The sequence below is a fragment of the Zeugodacus cucurbitae genome, chromosome 2 (genome assembly GCF_028554725.1).
Source record: "Zeugodacus cucurbitae isolate PBARC_wt_2022May chromosome 2, idZeuCucr1.2, whole genome shotgun sequence".
NCBI lineage: Eukaryota > Metazoa > Arthropoda > Insecta > Diptera > Tephritidae > Zeugodacus > Zeugodacus cucurbitae.
The window spans coordinates 62,867,229-62,893,133 of NC_071667.1; the positions used below are offsets into that span (position 1 = coordinate 62,867,229).

Here is a 25,905-nt window from a genome sequence, read left to right on the forward strand (position 1 = left end):
TTTGTGATTTTTCGATGACACCATAAAGGCAAGTGAATTAAATCGTACAGCTCAACTGTCACAAGCAATAACTATGAATGTGGCACACCGCTTAGCTTTAAGCAAAGATTTATTAATGGTTTGTTATTAATTTGATTAATTTCGTTTAGTCGTGTGTATTGTGAATGAATTTTAGAATGGAAGATGGGTTGTCTTATGTTTTCTATAATTTTATGCTAAATCCTATGTATTTCAATGAAAAATTGTAAAACTAGTTGCAACAACACATTTCATTCAAAGAAAGAAGCGGCAGCAAATAGTTGGTGCTTCATATCTTTATAAACATAAGATTATAAAATATATATTTTATTAACTTATAATATGCTTATATTCGAATAAAAAATTATACAAATACATTAATAAATATATATTTTTTTTAATTTCAGACAATTTCGGCACAAGTGCAAGTGGTAAGCAATATATTGAATTTATAATATTTAAATATTAATAAAATATTTTTTTACAAACTAATCCTCAATTTAAAGAGAAAAAAATATTCTTAATGAATTTCTCGCAACAAAAAAATTAATTATAACAATTAAAAACTATATATATATAACAGTTTAAGGTTATAACTACTATATACACTAAAATTCCACTTAAAAAAATTCTACCAAAAATCTATGAATTTTGCGAAAAAATTAATTATCAAAATTAAACAAAAAATATTAAAAAATTTAAAAATAATATTTTTTCAAAACAAAAATTTACAACCAAAGCAAAAAATAACCTAAATTCTTTTTCAACAAATAAAAAACACACCAACAAACACCAAAAGTCATGTGAATTAACACTAAAAGGTGCTCACAGCTCCGATATACGTACATATATGTACCTACATAAATAAGTATGTTTCGGTTTGATAAGCATGTGTATCTTTTCATTTAGCATTTGACAGGACCTATAATTATGGCCAACCATAACCCATCATCAACTTGAATTCGACTCGCCGTAGCGATACGTGAGAGATATACAATAAATTTTCTGATTAAAAACCAGCTTATCATTATTATAGGTTCGCTGGTTCATCGTTTGCTTGACTGCAACAACAACTACAACAGCAACAGCGCTTAAGTGAGTGACTAGCCTGAGCCGGCTGGCAGGCTGAACTGGCTGTTAAGCTGTTTGGTTGGTTGCTTACTTAGATTATTGGGCATTACTCGGCTGCCTTACACTGGCTACAGGCGCATTATACGCCGTGTTGTAGTTGTTGTTGTTGACTTGTTGCATGGAGGCTGCATTTTTATAATTTCTTTTAATTTTTTTATAATTTTTATTTTTTATTTTTTATTATTTTCTCATTCTACTTTTTTTGCTTTTTCCCAGCCCTTGCTGACTTCAGCGCAGATTCTCTCACACAACATATGTTGTTGCAAGCGCAACAAAATGCCTGTCTTTGGGGGTTTTTGAAAGGGAGTCCATTATGAGTTTCAATGGAGATTTCATGTGCGTGCGCACACACATACATACACTACATATGTGTTTTTTTAAATGAATATGCAATTTTTTGGATTGAAAAAAAAAATAAAGTTTTTTTGCAAAATAAATTATTTTCAACTACTAAAGAGTTGTCATAACTGCATATTAATAAAAGTTAGAGTATTTTTTTAGGTTATTAAATACGAAAAGTCATATTTGTTTGACAATAAGACCTCTATATTAAAATAGTTCTAGTTAGAGAGCGGAACTAACGCTTCATGCTGCCTCTTAGTGCCTATAACCTCATATAAGATATTTTTTTTCATTCAATTTGATGTTAATTTTTTCATTCAAAAATCTTTTTTTTTTACAATTATACAAAGCTATATAAATTGTTTCCGCACAAATCTAAATTGTTAGATATTTATTTTACTAATTTGTATGTATGTAAATTTAAATATAGCCACATATGTATATACACACAAAGTTATGCTTACAACGCCGAACATGCGGTTTAGGTAATTTAATACTCCCTCTAGAAAAATCGGAGAAAGAAATGTGAATAATTTTTTTTTTGTTTTTTTGTTGTTGTTAGGTTTTAAGATCAAATTCTACGGTTTTGGTTGAATTATGTGGCGTAGCGAGTGTAAGCATGCACACACACAAACATACGCACATATGTGCTGCGTCCAATATATAGAATAGAGAACAAACGAAAATTAGAATCTTTGAAGAATTTCCACAAATATTTCATTATTATTAGACAGTTGGAGCTGGAACGACAAAATGTCAGCATGAAAGGCTAAATAAAGACGGTATTAGATGCCATGAATGTGTGGCACATATATTTGTATATGTATGTATATGAGTGTCTCTCAGTTGATAGTGTCTCTCGGTTGTTGCTGTTCCTATCGTGTAGGGTGGCTTTGCTGCATTGTTATTTATTGTCTACTATTTCCAAAACGACCAAAGATCAATGATACTCTGCTTAAATATAATTATATCTGAATATTTGGAAAAAAAACTAAAAATTGAGTATACACAATATATATTGCTGCTTATTTTGCTAAGACTTTAATTTTAATTGCGCTATTTTTCATGGTCACTCAATCACTTGAAATTATTTGCAGCGCTATTAGTGCCACTTATGCATTGAATTTTGTGAATAACTAACATATGTTAAGCACAACTTTTTGTTGTTTTTTGTTTTTATTTTTATAGTATTTTTTTCCCCAACCGACAGGCTGAAAATAAAGCGTAAGAGCAAGAACAATGCTGATAGAATTTGTGCAGCAAAAAAAAAAAAAATAAATAAAAAAATGTACATATCAAAAACGCGCTGAAGCAATGCATAAATATGAAGAAAAAGCAGAAAATTGTCGGTTAATTAACTTTAGCACGCCATCATGCCACGGCTACGGCTGCTGCTGCTGCACGGCTGCTATGCAATGCCCCTCCGCTAGCAATTTGTAGTTTTTTGCTTTTCGACTTGCTTATTTCGTATTGTGTGTGTCTATTTTTACAGAGTTTTGCACATTTTGCACTGCGCCACAGCAGCGCACCGTCTCTTTTCCACCAACAAACATATGAAAATACACGCATACATACACATGCTTGCCGCAAATTGCACATTTTCTGCACTGCAATGATTGTTGCTATTGTTGTAGTTGCTGTTTTTAATTTCTACATGGCAAACGCTTCATTTCCCTTCTTAATAAACCATTTTGTTGTTATGGCAGCGCGTATAAAATTAGTCTTACATATGGCAGAATGCATGCCTCAAACGAAATGCACACACACACACACACACACGCTTACATACAGAAATGCGCTTAAGTAGACCTTGTTGGAACATGGCTGCAACCAAACAAAGCAGCAGCGCAAAGCGTTGAGAAATCAAAAAAAAAAAGAATTAAAATGAAAAAAAAAAATATTTTTCGAAAAAATCACACACAAGCTCAGCTGTAGCAAAAAAAAGCAAAAAATAAATAAATTGTTGTATATGCATGAGGCAAGTAGCAACAACAGAAAAAAACATGTTTCGTGTTGAAAGATTTTCACATGCCGCAGTGACGTCGGTGGCGGCGGCTGCAACATGTCCCGCAACTGCAATTGCCGCCCCAACTAAATACAAGTCAAGCAAATTATTCTCGCTTATATTTTTCTTTGCAGCGCATTTTTCTTATTGCCTTGCCTTAAGCGATTTCGTGACTTATGCGTTATAATTTTAACATTACAGTAAACACAGAAATTATACGGCTACGGCGGACGGACGGACGACTGTGACGTTTAAAAATAAAAATTAAATTCTTATATAAATGCAATAAGGCAACGGGGTGCAGTTGAGTGCATATGTATTCTTGGAAGTATGTAGACATTTGATTTGCGGTAGGGTAAAGTGCAGCTTTCGAACGCTTTTAGCATGAAGCTTTGTATTATTATATGATTTAAGAGGGGTTTTACAGTACCTGCTACTTTTAATAGTTATATTAGTTATGAAATCATTAAAAGAAAAATTAGCAAAATATTATCACTTTCTCTCCTTAACGCTCTTTAATTGAAACTAGTTGCTTGTTCGTTTCAACACTCGCTAAGTTTTTAGATGAATATACTTTTTTTGGATCTTAAAATACAATATATTATTTTGAGATTTATTATGGGAATATTTCTTAAATTTAGCTTTTGGTGCAGTTTTGCACGCCACCGAAAACATTAGCGTTCTTACTATTTTTTTCTCTTTTTTGTTTGTTTGAAAAAGTTGCTATCTCGCTACCAAGCTTTGGTTGTACGTTTGCCACATGTGGTTGCAATTATGATGTCAGCGCAAAAATGTTTTTTTTTCATAAAAGCGATTTTTGTACTTGCCATTACATACACACATACATATTCGCTTATAAATGGCTTTAGCTACTGCGCAGCTCGTAGTAGTAGCCATAACAGAGAGATAAGGCAATAAAATGGCTGCAACATTGAAGAAGATAATTTTACACAATTGTTGCAGTCAAAGCGAACTCAATTTTCAACATGCAACTTTGTTTGATTTGGCTGATAAAGCAATTTTCATATGTTTTCTTAAAAGGTCAAGGGTAAAAGTGGTTTTCAAGACAGTGGTGAATCATATGTAGATATGCCTTTTAGATTATATTTGTCTTATATGATTTACTCTGAGTGACTTGTAAGCCTTACTAAGCGCACTAATGTCAAAATGTTTGAAGAAATTATTTATGAACGTTGATATTCTTAACAAAAAACACCCTTTTTATACAAAATAATTACGCAAAATTTAATTGCAAGAAGCCCCCTCACTAATTAAGCATTCCAAACGTCATTTTGTATGCAATCCCTCAAGCAATTGTAGCCATTTTCTTTGCTCACCACACAACGTGCAACGTCCTTTGCAACACAAATGAAACTGTATACAAATGACTTCTGCGCTAATAAAACCAAAAATAAAAAAATAAAAAAAAAAATAAAAATAAAAATAAAATAAAATAAAATAAAAATAAATAAAAAGAAGTTGAAAAAAAGTGAAAAGGATCACAGCAAAATTAAACAAACAAATCAACCGCACAGCTCAACAACTAAATATAAACATTGTATTTTGTCACACAGCACAAGAGCAATAACGTCTGCCACACTGACAGTCCATCAAATAAGTAAACGTATTCATGTCACATCAGCGCCACGCACAGCAGGAGATTTGTATCCAACAGGTAAATACATATGTATTTATATATGCATGGGCATTATGCGGCGGTGGCGGCGATCGCTACATGCTAGCCAGCCAGCCAGCTATATGTTGTCGCTGTCGCTGCTGCTGTTGGTTGCGCCGCTCGGATGTCATCACTCAGTCACTCACTCACACTCGCTGCTATTATGCTGTGGCGCACTGTGCCGCCCGCCACTTTGGTGGTTGTTTGTCTTCATTATTGCATTGACATTGGGGGCTTTTCGGAATAATTTGTTCAGACTGCATTTGAAGTGCAAATAGCTGGTGTGTATGTATATTGATGATAACTTGCATTGTCTGCATAGATGTTTTTGATGATTTTTATGTATGCGTATATTATATAAGTAAAGAAAAATGCAGTATCTGGCTGTTGCAACATTGTTATGACAAGTGGCATGCTTGCTCGAAGACCTTTGACTACTTTTGGTATACTTTTTAATATGTTGGAAGTATGAATATTAATATTATTTATTTTAATAACCATAATAAATATATACATATTTATTTTTTGCTAATTTACATTAATATTATAAGGAGTTATTACCATAAATATAACTAACTTTGCTTTTGATTGTCTAATTTAAGCCCATAAAATTATATTTCTTCAAAATATTTATCACTCTACTGTGCTCTAGACAATATAGCTGACTTCTATTAGAAACTACTTCACTTTATCTACTATTTTTTCAACTGTAAATCACTTCACTAGCTATTATTCAACTATTTGTTGCATACCTTACTCCTAGTCGCATTTAAGCCACACTAAATGTCTTGCAACACAGCGCTGACTTGCCACCCAACGCACTCAAACAGATGCCAGCATTTGTAAAATGTAAATACAAGTTTTTTTTAGTATTATTTTTGCAATTTGCACCACAGCACACACAAACAGAAAAATGGTTGCATAAACAGCAGATTGTGCCTTTTTGTGACACCTTTGAAGCGTCAAATAGCACACTCGACTTGACTGTGCGACCATTATGGCACACGTAGCATCACTTTTATGGCATTTAGAGCCGGTGTTTACATGTCACATTCTCGCGCATACGTGTAGCCACATACAAACGCATGCTTATGCAACACAAGAGCGGTGGTAAACAAATATATATGCATGTATATATGCATATGTGGCAAACCCAAACCCAGTTGAGGCACTAAAATGTCGCCCACGTTGTGATTTCTATGCTGATTTTGATTTTTGTTTTTGTTCCAACATTCAAGGGATACTTCACCCTGTGATGCAACAAATCTGTACAAGTATTTGTTGTGCGTGCGCATTTTGAATAAAGCATAAAAGACGAAGAAAAAAGAACACAAGAACCAAATAAATTAAAGTCAAGTTGGTGTGCGCATGTGAGTTGGACTGCATACTGCGCATGGTGCAGTGTGGCGGGTACAGCAAACTCCAGCTTATGTGGCGACACACAACGCACTGTGCGCTGTGAGGGGCAGCATCATTTTTGTCAACTGCAAACACGTTTTTATGCTTTATGTTAGTGATGAGTGCTGTTGCTGTTGTTGTTGATATTGTTGTTTTTAAGGTTTTCCTTGCTGTTGTTGCTGCCACACGCATGCTGCTGTCCATAGGCATAACCGTGTGTGCACTGTTTGTTGTCACGAAAAGAACGAGGCAGTGCAAGAACATGCAAGTAGAATCCAAACCAAAAGAGTATTAACAACACAACAACACACACAAATGAATATCAGAACACCCAAAAACAAATTAAATCTACCGCCATTAATCTTAAAGGTGAGTGAGCAGCCAGCGACAAATAAAGGCGCACAACCGTATATGTAAATGTAGCGCAGCGACAACAATGCGACTCCATTGACAACGGGCTTATAGCAAACATATTAACATACATAAATACATATGTTTATTATAAAGCAGTCTAAAATATTATGGCAAATAAATAAATAAATATAGCAATCGTTAAAACCCTTCATTTGGTTTTTTTGTTGCATGCAACATGCTGCATATATTTTATTTTTATTTTTTTATTATTTAGATATTTATATATCTATGTTACACGCCAACGCCTTGGTTGGCAGTTGCACGGATATTTTTTTGTTCTTGTTTTTTTTTGTTGTGTTTTTTTGCGTTTGTCTCCACCGCTTCATAATGAAGGTGAATTACATTTCAACTACAGCTCGTAAATTTTTTCACACTCAGCGCCTGCCCTGGTCCCTGTAGACATCTGTAAATCTGTGCATTTGCATAAGCTTGCAGCACGCCACTGTCTCCTTCACCCAACAACAACGCGAATTTCGACTCGTGTTTTTTGTGTAGTATATACCGTTCCCGCTTGAAATCACTTTCTCGCCTTGGCGCTATAAATTTGCCAAATTTGACAATTATGAACATTATTAATAAATAAAATAGACAATAAATAAATTGTTCTTTGCATGTGAGATTGATGTGAGTGTGCATATTTTATGATTGTATGCGTGAACTGTGTGAATTCCGATTTTTATTGTCAATTAATTTTGAATACTGGTAAAGAGTAAAAGGAGGAAAATAAAATATGCGAAATGAAGATGGAGATGAAGATACTAAATTTAGAATATAAAATGCAAATATTTAGAATAAAAATAGTAAAAAATTCGCGAAAAATCAATTATATATATTTTTTTTAGATATTTTATATCTTTTTTAAGTTTTTCTATTTTTTATATCCTATATGTTTTTAATTCCATTCTGAAGTAATTTGAATTTAAAATAAAATTTAAAATAAGGTGTTGCAAGTTCATTTAATATATTTAAGAACGCAAGAAACGGTCAAAACCCTGGTAAAACCTCACTCATCAATATAAAAATGAATTCCTGCTAAGCACAGCCTTTCGCCAAAGCTCAATGATCCTTGACCCCGTTGATTGGCATTGAGTGATGTTGCACCGCCGTCGTCACGTAAACTAAGAGCTGGCAGAACATAACGAAATCAAACTGTAATTATATTAAAATTTCATATTAAATTTTATTGATTGCCTCACTTCAAGTGTACTTACATATATCTGTTGCTTGTTATAGTTGTTATTGTATACACTCAAATATGCCAACGTCCATTAAATTTGCTGGCTGTTGTTAGTGTAATTTTTTGTTTTTCCACTTTTTGTAACATTTGTGTTGTTGTTTTATGTTCGTGTGACCCGTCGATAATGCGGTCGAATGTATCGTTAACTCCGACTGCTTTCAACTTTAAGCTGCAACATCACCTCCCGCAAAATCCCTACGCCCGATTGCCAGCAACAAAATAAAATATAATCTTTGTTGCTCACACATAAAATAAGTTGAAAAAACATAACCGAAAAGAAAGAAAATTGCTTAAAAGTGGCATATCCGCAAAAAAATAGTATAGAAATATTGAAAACGGCTGTTGTGAGCGGTGCAAAAAAAAAGCAAAAAACACAAAAAGCGGCGTAGAAGATGAGCAAAAAATTATGACAACCTGGCATGAGAACCTTAAAAACCGCAAAAATCATATAAAAATAATGAGCGTGGATGCTGGATGGCCGTCTGTCTGGTTGGCTGGCTGGCTGGCTGATTCGGTGATCGGTTGCACTTTATGCTCTCGGCTATGCTGAGGCGTTATTGCACGTTGCAAGGGCAAACAAAAGAGCCGCAATGGCGGCGGAACGAACAAAACAACCGCCAGCCAACGTTTGGCCGAAAAGCGGACAAAAGCTTTACGCAGTCGCGCAGTTCGTCACAGTCAGTCACTCAGTCATTCAGTGAGACAGTCAGTCAATGCTGCACTGGCCCTCTAGAAACAAACACACACACATACGTATTACTGTGTGCGAAAGAATGGCCACAGAGTCAAATGTGCAAGCCAGAAAAAATGTTTTTTTTGTTAAAATGGCAAAAAATCGCTGCAATGGTTGTATTAAGGCAAAAAAAAGAAGCGCACAAAAATCGAACACGTTTGAGGCCACAAAACACAATGCAACACAAAATTGCAACGGATCACACAAATCCGCCATAAAAATGTACGAGCTTGTGTACAAGCGCCCAAAAAGGCCGCCAATACGAACACTACTCCTCGCCTAGATGCGCTGAGTGCGGCTAAAGTACACGAATGCGCCATGGATGGATATTGCCGTTAATACCTGGTTAAAAGGAATCGCTGGCTGCAATGTTGCAAAAACCAAAAGAAGCGAAAAATTATTATAAAAATAATAACAAAAGCGGTGATTTTAAATAAAAATCGATGAGTAAAAAAGTGCATACGCAAACGAAAGCACAAAAAATCTTATTGGCTTTATATGTTGCATGGTACTGTTGTTGTTTTTGTTGTTACTGCTGCGGCAACGGGGTAATGTTGTTAACTGTTTGTTGTTGCATTCTTATTGTTATGCGCTTGTTTTTTCTGTTTTTTTTTTTTGCTGTTAATCCTCGTTGTTGCATTGCTGTTGCAAGTTGATGGTGTTGCTTGATTGGTGATCCATCATAATTTTGCTGTTGTTCGCAAGCTGTTTGAGTCATTTTACGTTTATCACGTAATTTATTATTTCTAGCTTATTTTCGTTTTTGTTTTTGTCAAATTGTTATCCAATTACTTGTTGTAGGTTTTTTCTCTATATAAATATTGTAGCAAGTGTGGCTGAGATTATTGTAAAATTATTTAAAAATTATTTGGATTGAAAGTAATATTTTTGAAGAGCTTGCCCTTCAGAAATATGCTTTTTTGCAGTATATGCCAATAGTTTTGGGTATAAAAAATATGGAAATGAAGATGCCATATGAAAGCAATATATAAATATATACGAGAATTAATTTAAAAGTTTGGAAAATAATAATGAAATGAGTGTGAATGAAATTCGATGTCATATAATTTTAGTTCTCCACTCACATACTAATTAACTAATTATATTTATGTTCAAGAATTATAAATATTATATTTAATTACACGATTTTTTCGATTATAAAATTCAATTTGTGCTTCCCCTACTGTTTTATTATGCTCATTGTTTTACGCTGCCGCAATTAAAAGTGAAGAGAAAATGCGATAAAATCGCATTTTTTGTTTTGCTTAAAAATGTATGGCATTTTAAGTGTAGTTATAAAAAATAGTATAATATGCATTAAAAATAATTAAATCCTACATTGTTGCTGAGCTGCTGCTGCTGTGGCGCTTTAAGCTGCGACCGCACATTTTAAAATGCAAAACCACAAAACACACGTTATTGCGCCACGCGATTTAAGCGCGCCATTCGCGACGCCTATCACTATAATTTAATTAAAAGTTATATATCTCTTTCGAAAAAAAAAAACAGCAACAAAAAATGGCAAATTATAACGTTAACAGACAACAAAAATGTTAAAACATATTGCAAAAAATAAATAAGAATAAAATAGTGAAAAACATTACGCGCACAGCCAGCGCGCCAACAACAACACACTGTTACAACAGCGCCGCGAAAATCACAAAACCTCACCGCAAAATTTATCACTTAATTGCAAAAAATTAATGCATTAAAAATTATAAATAACACGGCAGCCGAGTGTAAAAATGCAAGAAATTAAATTAAAAAGTGCACAACAACAGTTTGCTGCAACAACAAAGTAGCGCACAACCGACCAGCTGTCGATTTGTGTAGCTGCAACGCGGCAATGATTTGGCGACACATTTGCCTATGCCACCACTATGTACTATGAATGTATGTGTAAAGTGCTATGCCATAAACGAGGCAAACACGCTGTTGTATGCAACAAATTACGCGGCGACCGCACATCAAATTAAATTCACGCGCCACGCGAGAAAATGGAGAAATTGAGTAAAATTTGCCGAATAAAATGTGACAAAAAAGAAACGCGTAGTGGCCGAAATAGATTTGCATAAATATGTTGGAGAAGCTGGCAACCATAACAGGAATTTGCACACCATACACGCTGCGTTAACAACAACAACAACAACAACTGCAACAATAGAAATAAAAATATGAAAAAAATGGAAAAAATGCGCGAAAAAAATTTGGTTATGCCACAAATATGCACAATAAAATGCATTGCAATCACAATAATACAAAACAACAACTATAATACAACAAAAGCAAGTGTGGCGGCAACAGCCGTATAGGCAGTAATGAAAAATTGATGCGAATGTGCAACATAAATCCATCAAGCGCACCCAAAATACAAGCGACATTTATACAAATGTACATATATATATATTTATTTATATAAACATACACCGTGATGTTAAAAAAACAACAACAATAACCTAAAAATCCATTGCACTATCTGCCGCGCCCCGCCACACCGCAACGCGCCAATAAATGTGTGAAGGCGCAAAAACACCAATTTACAAAGCGTCGGCATGCGGCAGGGTGTATGGGGCGTCGGTTGGCACTGCGCGCCTACAACTTAATATACACTTTCAATAACAAATTTTCCAATTTTTGTGCATAAAATAGAGATATATGCATTAACGGCATATGTATGTCTGTATATACATATGTGAGTGTGTGTGTGTAGTGGTGTGAGTGCACGCGAAAAATTGCAACCGAAAAGTAATAATTCACAATGGCAATACTACACAACGCCATGAATGCCGCGTTGCATATTGTTTGTGATATTGTTATATTGGAGAGATGCTTACGGTTTTTGGTTGCAATCGGCAGCCTTGTGTGGCATGCAGCAAATGACAATGCACTGTCGCTGTTGTTATATGGTTCAGTGATTGGTTGTTTGGTCGGTGCGGTTTACGTGCCTCTGGTTTTTGGTTCGTTTGATTGTTGCGGTTCGTTCTGAAGGCGTGAATGGTAGGTGGGGAAAACATATTAAATATGTGACCTCAAAAATAAAAAATAAAATAAAAAATATGTATATAATAAAAAAAAAGAATTTTAACTGATACTAAAAATAAGCAGAAATCATGGTTGCATGGAAGCTTTTAAAAAATACAAACAAATTTCGATTTATTTAAAGAAAATTTCCTATATTGACTATAGCAGTAGAGTTCCCTAAAAATTAATTTCTTCGTATTAATTTAAGTTTTCTGTAATCTACAAGTTCAAAATTATTGCATATTATCTATTCCAACAGTTAAAATAGCATTCAAAAACCACAATTAGCAATTTATGCTAAAAATATAATATTTTTTTAAAACGACAAGAATCAATTACACCCCACAGCCAGTTAATGGCAGTTCTTTAATTAGAGTTAATTTATAATAAATGCTAAGACAGTGCATAAAAAGCCTGCAACTTGAACCCGCACAAACCGCACGCCTTCATAAGTCAGCTGATAGCAAGCCTTGATAAGAGATTATTTAATATAAATTATTATGCAATTTATAAAAATTATTAATGACTTAAATAAAAATAATTTACAATCTAACAGCCAACGCGGTGGAAAACAATTTGATCTTTCAATTCCAGCAGCGCTTTAAAGGTGGACAGCTAAATGCCACCGCAGCGGCGGCAATCAATAATCGCACAATAAATGCAATAAAACAACATGTTGTTGTTGTTGTTGTTGTTGCTGAAACGTTAGCTAGTATTTTTTAAACAACTTTTTTTGTATATAGAAGTGTGTGTTTGTGTGTATGTGAGTTACTATTTATCTCAACGCCATTACGGAGCGCTTACAATTAATGTGCTACTCGCTTAATATTATCAGCGCAACGCCTACGAAATGTCAAAATAACGCCACTATTTCGCCGAAAGCCAAACGAGTTGTTAAAAAAACATTGCAGCAATTGATTTAGATTGTGTGTTTTTCGAATTTTTAGTTTTCGCTTTCTTTTGTTTTTTTTTTTTTTATAGTGTTGCAGCTGCGCAGCTTGTCTTCGGCTGTGCAGCAGGCAGCAACTCATCTGCGAAACTTGTTTTTGGTTGCTGCTTTGACTTCACTGCGCGTTGTTAGTTGCGTGATTTATGCACTTTTCCAGTTGCCATTTTTGGCAAATGCGCAAATGTTGCAACTCCGAAACTTGTGCCGCCACAAGCGTTTGCGCAAAACATTTGCGCTTGCCGCTTGTTTTTGTTTTTGTATTTTTATTTTTGTATTTTTTGCAGTTCGAATTAACTTATTTTTTGTGTTTGCACCATTGCCGTTTGTAATAGTTTTCTATTGCGCTAAGTTGTTATTGTTGTTTTTTGTTAGTTGCTTCTGTGCAATATAATTTTTAAGCGCTTCACCAACTTGCCTGTGTGTCAAAATGAAAAATATCGATAATTAATATATTTTTTCAATTGCTTTGCAAATACACGCAAACCATTTGTCATTTGCATGTTTAGAGGACGCGCGCAAGTTTAGCCAAAAAAAAATTGTAGTACATTGTTAAAAAATTGTTATTACTTTTTTAAAAGTTGCGTTGATTTGTCAAAGCCGCAAGCTGTTTCGTGTGTAATTTTGGTAGCGATAAGTTGTGTTGAAGGCGAGTTTGTTGGCTTTTTGTGTGTGAGCTAATCAAGGCAATATTTAGCTTCAGTTTATTGGGCTTTACACAAAAATATGGGGGGAAAAATATATAAAAATATGAAAAGTTAATATTATTTACAAAAAAAAAAAAAATTCCAAAAATATATAACACAAATTAAAAAAGTTAAAAATAATAAAAAAAAATTAACATATTTTTTTCTTGGTGGAAATAATTTTATTAATTAAATTTGATAGAACTCAAATAAAAAAAGTTAAAAATTATTTTAAAAAATTTTAATATTTTTTAGGAGAAATATTTTATTAAATACATTTGATAAAAAAGGCTTAGTTAATAATTTTTTATAACTTTAGAAATGTTACAATTTTTTTCAATTATTTTTATTTACACTTCGAAATACCTACTAAGCTAATTGTCGTTGCAATATTTTCGCTTTAACAATACAGTTAATTAAGTATACGCACAGTGGCACTCAACATGTTTGCTGAAACAACACTTTAGACTGCTCAACAAAGCACAAATTAAATATGTTGTTTTTGTTTGAATATATATACATACTATATCATTCATCAAGCTGGCAACACAAAAGCTCAAGTATAGAAACCACCAAAGCAGCTGCAGGACCACCCACATACGCAGACTGTCTTTAGAAACCATATTTACTTTTGTTTTTGCTTACATTCTATTTATATAATTATATTTATTATACACATATTATTGTTGTTTTCACTACACACCAAGTCAAGCATAAAAGTATGCAACGCTGTCAAATCAAGCGCGCTTCTAGCTGCTAAATAAACCTTTGCATATGCTCGTCTGCACGTTCGCATGTGTATTATATGAAGTGTTTGTGACACTTCAACACATATGTAGTGGATTTGCTCGAGTGCCACTCACACACGTACATACATATGTACAGACAGACATAGAAGAGCACTCTTTTCCGCCGCTTTCAAGCACCTACAATGCATTCTATTGTTATTATTGTTGTTTTGTTTTATATTTTTTCACGCAGTGCCGCTTTGTTTTTGCATTTCAAGCGCAGCTTCCACTCGACCACGCTTCAAGTGGTTACGTGTTTGGCTTTTACTCGGCGTAGCAGGCAGCTGTTGGGTAAAACAACAAATCATAAATATATTTAAATAAGCAAAGAAGTTGTTTAAGTTAAAAAAGCTCACGATTTTGAAGTGTTAATTAGCTTATTTTATGCTTTGTCGCCATGCGCACAATATGAAGTTAAGCGCTTTTTAGAAACCACCCAAGAAGTTGCGGCTAATTGCGCAGAGGAGCTTTTCAAATGAAGAGAAAATTATTTGAAGGAATACAATTTAAATGAGAAAAATATTTTTATTGGCATAGCAGATCTTTCTTGTATACTAAAGACTTTAAAAAGATTTGCTAAATAATTTTTAGTAGAAAGATATTTGAAAGCAATAGTAAAGCTTGTCAAGAAAAGTGGCAAGGAAGAGTGAAAAAACAAAAAGATATATGATGTTTTAAAAAAATATTTTCTACATAATTTTCTAAATATACTCAGCACTATCAGCATAACATCCGGCATCTAGAAAATGCTGTATATAGCACTTGTACTCAGTCTGAAGATTGACAACTTTGTTTCGCTAAAATTCCATTCGGTGGCACATTGCTCAAGCACCCTTTTAAGATTCGACTAACTATGCAATTATTGTCTGATGTATAAAGCTACTTCAAAATATCAATCAATCCTGCACCATTAAGTGAATGACACAAATCACTCAAGTGGCAGCGGTGAATTTGACATTGCCGCGTCATGCCACACACACACACACACACATGCATTAATACCAATGTAAGTGGTAGTGATTTTAGTGGCATGCTAATCACTGCCACACACGAATACACATGCATGCCACTTGAGTGGCGAGCAAATTATAAATGCATTTGCTAATCACAAATGAAATTCTTAAGTTAAAAACACTAAAGAAAAACTGGAAATATGACAAGTCAAGTGTGTAAATAAACAAAGGCGTATGCGCTTAAGACAATGAGGCACTTGATGGCGCAGAACTTGAGTAAAACTGAATTCAACTATTTAGAAAAAATGCGCATGCAATTGTGAAGTAGGGGAATCGTGCCACCCACAAGCAATACAATACAGTGGAAGAAAGACTAGGCAAAAATGCGCCGCGCGAAAGGGGTTCATCAAGTGCAAATGGAAATGTAGTTATTTTTAAATATTGAAAAAGAAAAATTCAATGATTTGTTTGAAATTATATTTTTAATATATGTATTTTAAGAAAAAGTTTGTATATGCATATAAAAGAGTGTATGGCAACCAACTTCTTTCCTGCTTGCCTTCATGTTATGTTATGACTTATTGGCACCGCCTGGAAGGGTATAATCATATGTAGGATTTAATGCATGCGTTTTCAAGCGCTAATGGCATGCAATGCATTTGATTGTTTACACAAAACACTGCCAATCGCTTGTCAATCACGTTGCTGTTTTTACTCTATGAAAATAAATATACAAAAAACGAAGTTAAGTGAAGTTTAAAGAAAAAAATAAAAATTAAAGAAGTTTTTTTTTTGTTATCTTCTGCATATGTACATACATATATATTTGGAGTGCTATAAAACAAGAGATCTCAGCATTTATAATGGCACACTACTTTTTAAATACCAAAAATAGTAAAAATTAGCACTAAACCACATTATCAATTACAAAAACAATATTAACACATGGAACTAAATCACAAGTGACTATTAATCGTCAGTTATGGGTTATAAAAATAATATACGACACGGCAATTAAATAAAATTAAACTACGCAGGCACACATACATACATATATACATATTTGAAGAAAATGGCATATTCTTAATTCTTAATAAATTAATAATAGGCTTTTTATAGCTAAACTGTAGCCACTATAAAAGCGCAAATCTAATCAATGCATAATTGAATACAATAAAATTTGCAGGTGACTTGATTTTGGCAAAACTTTTAAAAAGCGGTTGGTGAGTTAAAAGCATGAATGAGCTAAGAATCGCCGTTTAGATTAGTAGCAATGATTAGTGAAAGTATTTAGGGTTTTCTAAGCTGATAGACCGCTAACATGTAACATACATACAAACATACATATATACAGATATTCCAATTTGAGCGCCCAACGCTTATCGCTTGCACTTAACACTCGAGCACTTTTGCCTGCCATTTAATGACTATTTAATTTTTGTAAATACATACTGATTAATAAAAAAAGTTATTATTTAAGTTAAATATAACATAACAGAAATTCGAAAATATATTGAAAAAAATATAAAAAAAAAACAATATTCCGCGCTAATATAAACAAATTAAATTTTATGCCACTTATTGTACCGTTAGGTCATATATAAGTATAATAAAAAGGGAAATTAAAAAATCATAAAAAAATCGGTTATCAGTTTGCACTGCCACTGTAAACTACATTGATTTTTCTTTAACTACATATTTTTAGCTGGAAATCTTATCTGTGTGTTGTTGGTATGCGCTAGCAAGCAAGCAATGTAGTTCGATACTAGAATTTATATTTATGTTTTTTTTTTTCATTCCGTTTTCGATTAAACGACTGATAAGGTCATATGACATTTATTTCTCGTTATGGGGTTTTTTTTCCTGCTGCCCATGGCATAATAACTTTAACTGTCTTGTTGGCTTACTTTTTACTTAATTCATTACTTTTACTTTTTTTTATGAAAAAAAAGAATAATTGCAATTATTTCGCTATTTCACTGTACAAAAGGTATACGAACCGTGCGCCATCGATGATTACTTTTTTTATATATACATATATATTTTTGCTGATTTCATTTATTTGTGTTTCCGGGCGTTTAATTTATTATTGGCTTTAGTTACAACTACTAACGTTAGTGCTCTATACATATAACGGTATTTTCGTTCGGCAAGGACTTCAGTATGCGCTTCCTTGTACCTTTTGGCTTTATGCTTGTAGTATTTGGTTAGTTTTTCCTCTTCATTCGTGGCAGTTGCAGTTAGTTGTAGTTCATTCTTTGCACTTTTCACTCAATCTCATTTCTTTTTTTTCTTCTTTTACTCATAGTTTTGCTTTTGTTAGCATTCTACAATTGCGCAAAATTCCAATTTGCAGTAAATTTTGTGATTTTCCTCTAGCTTCACTTGCTATTAGCCCTACCTATGCACATATGTTCACATGTATGTGTGCGCAAGTGTAGTAAGTAGCAAATCTTGCCAGCGCCAAATGTCTGCCATACGTAAATATATATGTACGTACATAGAAGCAGATATAATGGTCTTGGAAACTATAGCTCACATATCCTTTGTATTAAAAAATATGCTTACGGTAGCATGTAGCCGTTTATATATGTGTCTATATAGTTATATTTGTATAGTCTTATATGTATATATATATATATATTCTATATAAATACAATTCCTTGTATTTGCTTACAGCTCCTTCGTTTTTAACCACTTTGCTTTATAAATAATCGTCCTTTTACACATTCCACGCTTCTATATAGCTTCTTCTGAGATATATTTTATTTTAGTTTTTTTTTTTTGTTTCTAATTCGCTAGTATTTCACATTTTTAACAGAAATATTTAAAGGGTGTTAAGTATGTTCATAAAAAGTTGTAGAGTGCTTCTAGGAAGAAAAAATTAGATTATTCACTTAAAAAATTATTTATTATTTAAATAAATTATTTATTATTTAAATTTTTTTTTTAATTTTGAACCCCTCACTCAACTCGTTTCCCATATATTTGATGATTTTGATGTATTACGGTCAACTCAAAACTTGCTGATGCCACCAAAAAGATAGCAAATATTATTAATAACTTCCCAACAATTTGTAGTTTCATTTTAATTTATTGAATTAAACTTTCTCGCACTTTAACGAGCGCATAATCAAGTAAAAATGCGGGCAATGCACGTGCTTGGATAATACAGGGTGGCTAATAAATATTTCAGTTTATCTTTAACACCTTCCGTTCAACTTTTTCACGCACCTGGACGGGCTGGTATGTGTGTAGGTGCCGTTTGAGTGTTATTAGCATATATAAGCGCATAAATAGTCTATGTATAAATATATACAAATTAATTTTTTCGAAGCAACAAATAGCAGGAGTGGGCTCTCAACCACCAAAACAACTAAATAAACTACTTATTTTTTCTACTAAATATACAAAAACATACACATATTCGACTAAAAGCATTTCTAGTGTAAACCGGAAGTTTGATTTGATTAATCGCATTAAACGCCGAGTAACGCAACCAAGAAGGTGAAAAATTTTTGCAGCCAACGTTTGGCAGATGAAGACGCAAATGGAGGTGTATGCTTAACAACAAAAATACAAAAGTGAAAAAAGCAACAACAACAAAAGTTCACTGTGAAATGAAATTAATTTTCAGTGAGATTAAACAAAAGGCGGCATTGCAGACACAGCCGAACCGTTTCGAAATGTTGCTGTTGAATTTGCTATTATGCTAATTTTTATAGTGTTTACGCTGCGTAAGAGGATTTCTGATTGCTCAAGAACAAAAGCAGAAAAAATACAACCTTAATATATACACACGCATAAATTAAGATCGCGCGCATATTTATTGAATGAGTGCGTTGCCAAACAGTGTAATAAACGCATTAAAACTAACATTCAAAATATTTTCGGTTTACGCGCTTTACAATAATTCATTAAAATTTCGGTAATAAATTAAAAATAAAAATTAAAAAACACTCAAATAACCATAAATCGAAGCAACGCCATGAGAAAAGTGTAAAATGTGAAGTGTACAAGTGGCGAATTATGCGGTTTATAGTTTTTATTGCAGCACGGTTGCCACGAAAGGCTTGCAACATCAACCCAAAACAAAAAAAAACATAAAGAAACAATACAAATAATCACTTTTTACAACTTCATTAAATGTTGTTTATGATGCTCGAAATTGATTATTTCGCCACATTGCTGCCACATTCGCCATACCCAATCGCATGGGGGCACCACACAACAACTGTTGCGCCATGCACTTGTCCGCCACCATCCACTTGCGGCATTGATGCACTTTGATATATTCATACGCTCGCATGTAAGTATGTATGTGTGTGAGTGTGCAACGTTGTGTTGGCTCTTTACATGCGCACTTGAATGCGCACAGAATCATCGTAAAATCGTAAAAGCATCAGTGGAAAAGAACATGAAATTGATTAATGCATTTATGGCGGCGCGGCCAATGCGGCAGACATGTGCTTAAGTATGTAGATTTTTGTTTGTATGTATGTTTTTATATGCTCAGGAAGCGAGCTAAGTGCCGCATATATATAGGGACGACAGTTCATGGCGGCTAGGTGGCACTCAGCTGCTTGCCACAAATGCATGCTGTTTATATATTTTTATACAACTCGATATGTAAATGTGGCGGTTGTCGAAAGTGGAAAAATCGAAGACAAAAAAAAAACGCGCAAACTAAAGCTTACAATCCGCGCTTCAGCATCATTACCATTACCATTTCCACTTCCCAGCCCATTTCCATAACTACTTCCACTTACAAACACACACACACGCACTCACACAGTGCATATTGTATGGCCATCTACTTGTACTTAAACTTGAAAATTAATCTTATGAGCGTGTTGCTTATTGTTATAATAACGATGTGCAAAAGCACTTGTAATGGCTTACGCGCCCTGCCAGCCTGACTGCCTGCTTGCTTCTTAAGCGCTGGAGTACAACACATGGCACAGGAATGCTGCAACACTACACTCTCTATTCAGTTACACACATATGTACATATATAAATATTTTTACTACGAATAGCTGCGTTTGGTCTCTTGCAACATGGCGTTGCATAGCGTCCACTTGTGCAATGAATACATTATTTATGGATTTGTCGAGTTGATTTTGAAGTAAACTCTGATTTCCCGGCGATTAAAGTGGTTTTTAGTGTTTTGATAGTGAAATCGAAAAATGATGTCTTTATTTCGATTGCAGTTTTTTGCGTTCTTTTGCTTTTTGCTGCGTGCAATTCATTCAAGGTACAAGCAAGTACTTGTGAGTGGGACGATCGTTAAGCAATTGATCGTACAGCAGAGATAAAGGAAGCTACTTACGGAGCGTAGAATTGCAGAAAGAAGGTCTCAATTACAGTTCAGGCAGTTTTTTTGTTAAAATTTTGTTATTGCTATGAAAAACAAATACAAAAAAAAAAAACATTTTTTGATACTCTCATAGTTCCTATTTCAGTTCAACTAACTAAAGTAAATCATTTAAATAAATCCATTTCATTTTTTTTTGTGAAATACCAACAATTAGTTTGCCTTTCTCATCAAGCCTGCACTAAGTAAATTTACAGTAAAATATGCTCCTTAATCTAATCTACCCTTCAGAAATTAGAAATTGGATTTCATTCAAAATTTCTTGTTTACATATGTCCTTTTGTTATCTGGTGTGGCGCAACACGCAAGTTGCCTCATTACAACACAGCTCACACCAGTTGTTTTTAAGCTACGCTTTTTCACATGCCATGATTCTAAGTAAGCACTACACCAACAATATTCACTTACAATGTTAGTTGTGTAAATATAGCTATATAAAGTACCGACATTCACCTGGACGCTTATCACTTCTTTATCTAAGACGTACTTGACAACACAACCGAGTCAACTCAACCGGAAATTTACCTAACAACCACAGCTTAACTAACTTCCGTACTAATTGTGGCAGGATTTGCGTAGAAAATCAACCTTACTTACGTGTACTTTCTACCAAATTGCACACACAAATAACATAATTTCTCAAGATTTCTACAAGAAACTGTGTTGTTGTTTGCGCATAGTGTTGTACAACATTATCATGCTGTAGAAAATTTCAAGTTGTTTGTGGCAAGCAAACTCTACTATTTTACATATCAAACAGAGAAATGATAAACATGCGAGAGACAAAACAATGAGGCGCATTACATGATAAGACAATGCCTTCATATATAAATAAATATATTATATATACAATGAAGTACAGTGTGTGTACTCAAGTAGTTGCATGCTTAGTTGAAATTACCGCCAGAAAGTCAGTGGTTAGCTACTGACAGTAATTCGGTTACAGCTTGTTGATAGTAAGGCTTCACTTACACAAACATATTTGTATTTACATATATATGAGTGTGTGTGTTTGTTGTAAATAAATGTACACGCATAAATAGTTGTTGTCCTCAGGTCATAGTCAACAAGCTACGAAAACCTTGACGTAGCGACAAGTCAACAATTTACGGATAGTTAGATAAACTTGGCTGAAAATTAACCAAACACTCATTTAATGCCGAAATTATGCATGGACATTATTATGCGTTGCATTCGGGCATAATGACAAATATTAATTTTCCACAAACAAGCAAACAAACCAGATGAAATGAAGCAAACAAACATGTTTGAGTTGAATGGCGCAGCGGGATGAGGAGCGTTGTGCTTGAAAAGCGTTCTACCTTGACTGTTATTACGGTAATTTGGCGTAAAATAGTTGTGTTGTTGAAGTTATAGGAAATATTTTTGAAAATACAGAAAAGTAAAAGCTTGAATGAAAGCTCCCAGAAAGCTTTTAAAATCGAAAAGCTTGTTTATGCTTTATTTTAAAAGCGAATGAGCGAATGAGTATAATAATGCTTAAAATTTTAAAAGCTTTCACTTTTAAATTCTTTTAGTGAAAGCTCAGCTTTTAATTTTAAGTTCGTTTGAAAATCACAACTACTACTCAAAAAGTTAATAATAATACTACTTAAAATGTAGAGAGTTTTTACCTTTAAATTTATTTAGTGAAAGCTCGACGCTTAATTGTTAATTAACACAAAATTTATTTATACAGACATATTTTATCAACTTCCTTTTCACAAAGGTGTAGTAAAACGCTAGAGCGTGAAAACTATAAATTTTGGTTCAAAAACTGTTTCAAAGCAAAAGAGCGGAAGCTATTTAATATTGTGTGAAAGTTTTATCACTAAAAAATCAACTCGCATATAAATAAAAATATTTTATATTAATATTTTTAGACACTACCTTCAGCGGAAAAGGTTAATTTATATTTTATATGCAATTAATTCAACAAAAAAAAAATTATAAATTATGAAAATAAAAACGTTAAAAATGTAAATTACTATTTTTTATAGCTTCATGCATATACTGTAATTTTTATTTATTTTTGCTTAATTTTCCAGGTGACGCCAGCAATGCCAGTATAGGCAGCGGCGAGGGCACCGGCGAAGAGGATGACGATGCGAATGGTAAAAAGAACCAAAAGAAACGTGGCATTTTCCCAAAAGTAGCAACAAATATTTTAAGAGCGTGGCTGTTTCAGCATTTAACGGTGAGTAGGCGGAGCAAACATATAAAAAAATTTATAACAATTTAATATTGCTGCATAAAATTTTTAAGACCATTTTATTAAGTTAACTTTAGAAATGTTAGATAATTCATTTTTTGTCTAATTCAATGCCAACGCGCAGTTGAATAACTTATTTTTTTTTTAAGGAAATCTATTACGAATTGTTTTTGTTTATTTCAAAATGTACCAGCGCAATTTCGCTGTTTACACAAAACATTGAAGATTTATAGTTTTACGTTTATAAATCAAAAAGATTTGTACCATTTCATGTAATTCTTGGCTTCAGCTTGGCAAGTATGAATTATGCCAGCGGATGTTTGAGTTGTGCTGCCAAGTGTTGAACGGAAAGTCAAATAACTAAAGAAATATTGTGGCGAACAATTGCCAATAAAAAGGTTTTCGGCACTGTAAAGGTGGAAATGCATTCATTTTGAAATAGCTGTAGTATAACACTTGTTGTATATTTATTTCTAAAGAAAGCATATAAATCTACGCTTAATTGCCTGTCCACTAGTTTTACAAAGTTGTGAGTAGTCGACAAATTTATAATTGTTGTATGTTGTTTAGTATATTTTGCTGACACAAAGTGTTTGACTTTTTTGAAAATATTTTCATTGTGCCAGTTTTATTTAAAATTCGCGCTGACCCTTCAAATATGAACTCTTATGAATTGCATGCTTATCATGAAGCTTTATTATCTAAATTAGAAATACTGTATTATGCAGTTTCTAGCGACGTTCATATGGTTAGAAGTAGACAAAACTGCAACACGACAAAAGCGCTGATAAGCTGTTTCTTATGCGAAATTAAAACCTTTGAAAAATGGTACTTTTTATTAAAAATGCATATAAGCTTAGCAAGGTTTTGCTTGAAAGCGAAGAAACCTTGAAATAATTATAATATTCTTGTCTTCAATGTATGTAGCTTAGTAACCGTTACGCTTAGAAAATGTATCCGCAAAACTAGTAATATTTTCACAAGCATTTTTACTTGTACATATGTCGATATGCAATTTCTTCATTTATTCACCTGCTTATAACTATATTCGTACTATATGTACGCATATGATATGTTTGTACTACATCGCCTATCATCATATCCACATGCAGTAGATAAGAATCTTTGCGCCGTTGCGTTTCCATTTTTTCACCTACTCCATGTCGCCGTGATACCTGAAACTAGTAGCTGTGTAGTGGTTTTAAATATTATTGTTGTTGTTGTTGTAGTTTCAACCGCTTGTTATTAAAAGCTACTGCCATTGTTATTAAACAAGCTGATATCAGAGGTTTTTATTATTGTTATTACGACCACTACAACGGCAACTAACGGGTTGCCATACTGACTTACGCACCTACAGACATACATACATGCCTTTATAGTATATAAGTTCGCTTGTAGGTAGTATGTCGCTCACATTATTTGCTTATTTCTCATTTTTTTATTTTATATTATTATTTATTTACACTATCGCGTACACACGCACATACATACATACATATAGGTATTCATATCTCAAAGTCTGCGCCGTGTATCTAAGTATGAGCAGTCATTCTGCGTGCGTAGTCGTAAGTGATTTTATATCAGCGGCTCTCCCGCTATACATTTATATATACATACATACAACAAAACAAACACACAGCATTTTTCTTACGTTGCTCATAAATGCGATTAAAAATATTTATTTATTTGTTGTTTTTTTTCCGCGCACTGTACTCAACAAACACGCACACACCCACACATATGTATGCACATACGTATGCCTACCAACAATTAAATGCTTCGTAAGCAGCAGTGGCGCCCATTGGAGCGCTCTCACTCCCATCACTGTTCGGTAGGTGGAGTGATATTTTATAGTGCTTGCATTTTGTTGTTGCGTCACGCATACACAACCAATACGCATGCTTGTTGTTGCTGTTGTTACTATTGTTGCACAGTAGCCAGTACAGCTGCCATTGGTTGAAATGTGTTGAGTCGTTTTACTATTGCTTATTGTTATTGTTGGATTTCAGCTTAGCTACTGTGGCTGCTGTCTACTGCTGTTGTATTTCTTGTTGGTTTTGTAGTTTTTTTCCGTATAGTTGCTACTGGTGTTGTTACTACTTTTGTTGTTGCACTGTGACGCCGCCTGACAATTTAGTAGCTAGTGTAAAGTTTACGTTGGCGTGCGCAAAATTAAGTATGGCCGCCATCCGTTTCGACACATCTGGCTGCTGCTAAGTAAATATATACATATGTATATGTGTATATAATATATACCGTTGCTGTATTGCTTGAGAGGGGTGCGCGTGCGATCGAGCAGGTGGGCGTTCGAGAGATCACTTTGTGCAGGGGGAGGTACTTGGATGAGTGGTATTGCGCAATCATTTTGATGTTAAGAAGAAAAATGGCACGATCTTTTGTAAAATAATTGCGTAACAGCAATAAAAGTTAAACAAAAAATATTTTTAAATAAACTAAATAGATTTTTGAGAAAGTAACACTATTTGCCAGAGAATATAAATTTAATAATGATTTTCTTCAACAATCTAAAAAGAAAATTTAACCAATAAAGTGTATAATTTTTATATGAAAATATTTTTATATTTGTTGCCTTAAGTTCCAACACTAAACTATGCAACCTCAATTACTTGCATTACAACAACATTTCGCAAAAACCATCAACGCTTTGACATGGCAATAAATCAAATCGACTTGCTAGACTATAATGTAAGAGCTCCGGAAAAATTGCAAATCCACTCAACTCGGCAGTCAGTCGAACAAAAGCATCCCCCATTACAAACAGTTGGCAAGAAATTCAATTTAAAATCAACACACAAACACATGCGGAATATAAAATATTTTAACCAAATCCTCCACAAACGCTTTGCTTTAGTGAATGCGCGTTGGCGAGAAAAGAAATTCATTGAGCTATTGAATGATGCCGATGAATGGCAATGTGCAAAAAGTCAGGCGAAACATAGACAATTTC

The 25,905-nt window shown here is 33.6% G+C and overlaps 1 protein-coding gene across 1 annotated transcript in view; it reads left to right on the forward strand.

Moving 5' to 3' along the window:
• Positions 1–25,905, forward strand: part of LOC105213891 (homeobox protein homothorax) — a 249,552-nt gene that overhangs the window by 200,866 nt on the left and 22,781 nt on the right. The window contains exons 10-11 of the mRNA XM_011186990.3: positions 426–449; positions 22,771–22,919. Of these exons, the coding sequence (XP_011185292.1) occupies positions 426–449; positions 22,771–22,919 (173 nt within the window). The remainder of the gene's footprint in view (positions 1–425; positions 450–22,770; positions 22,920–25,905) is intronic.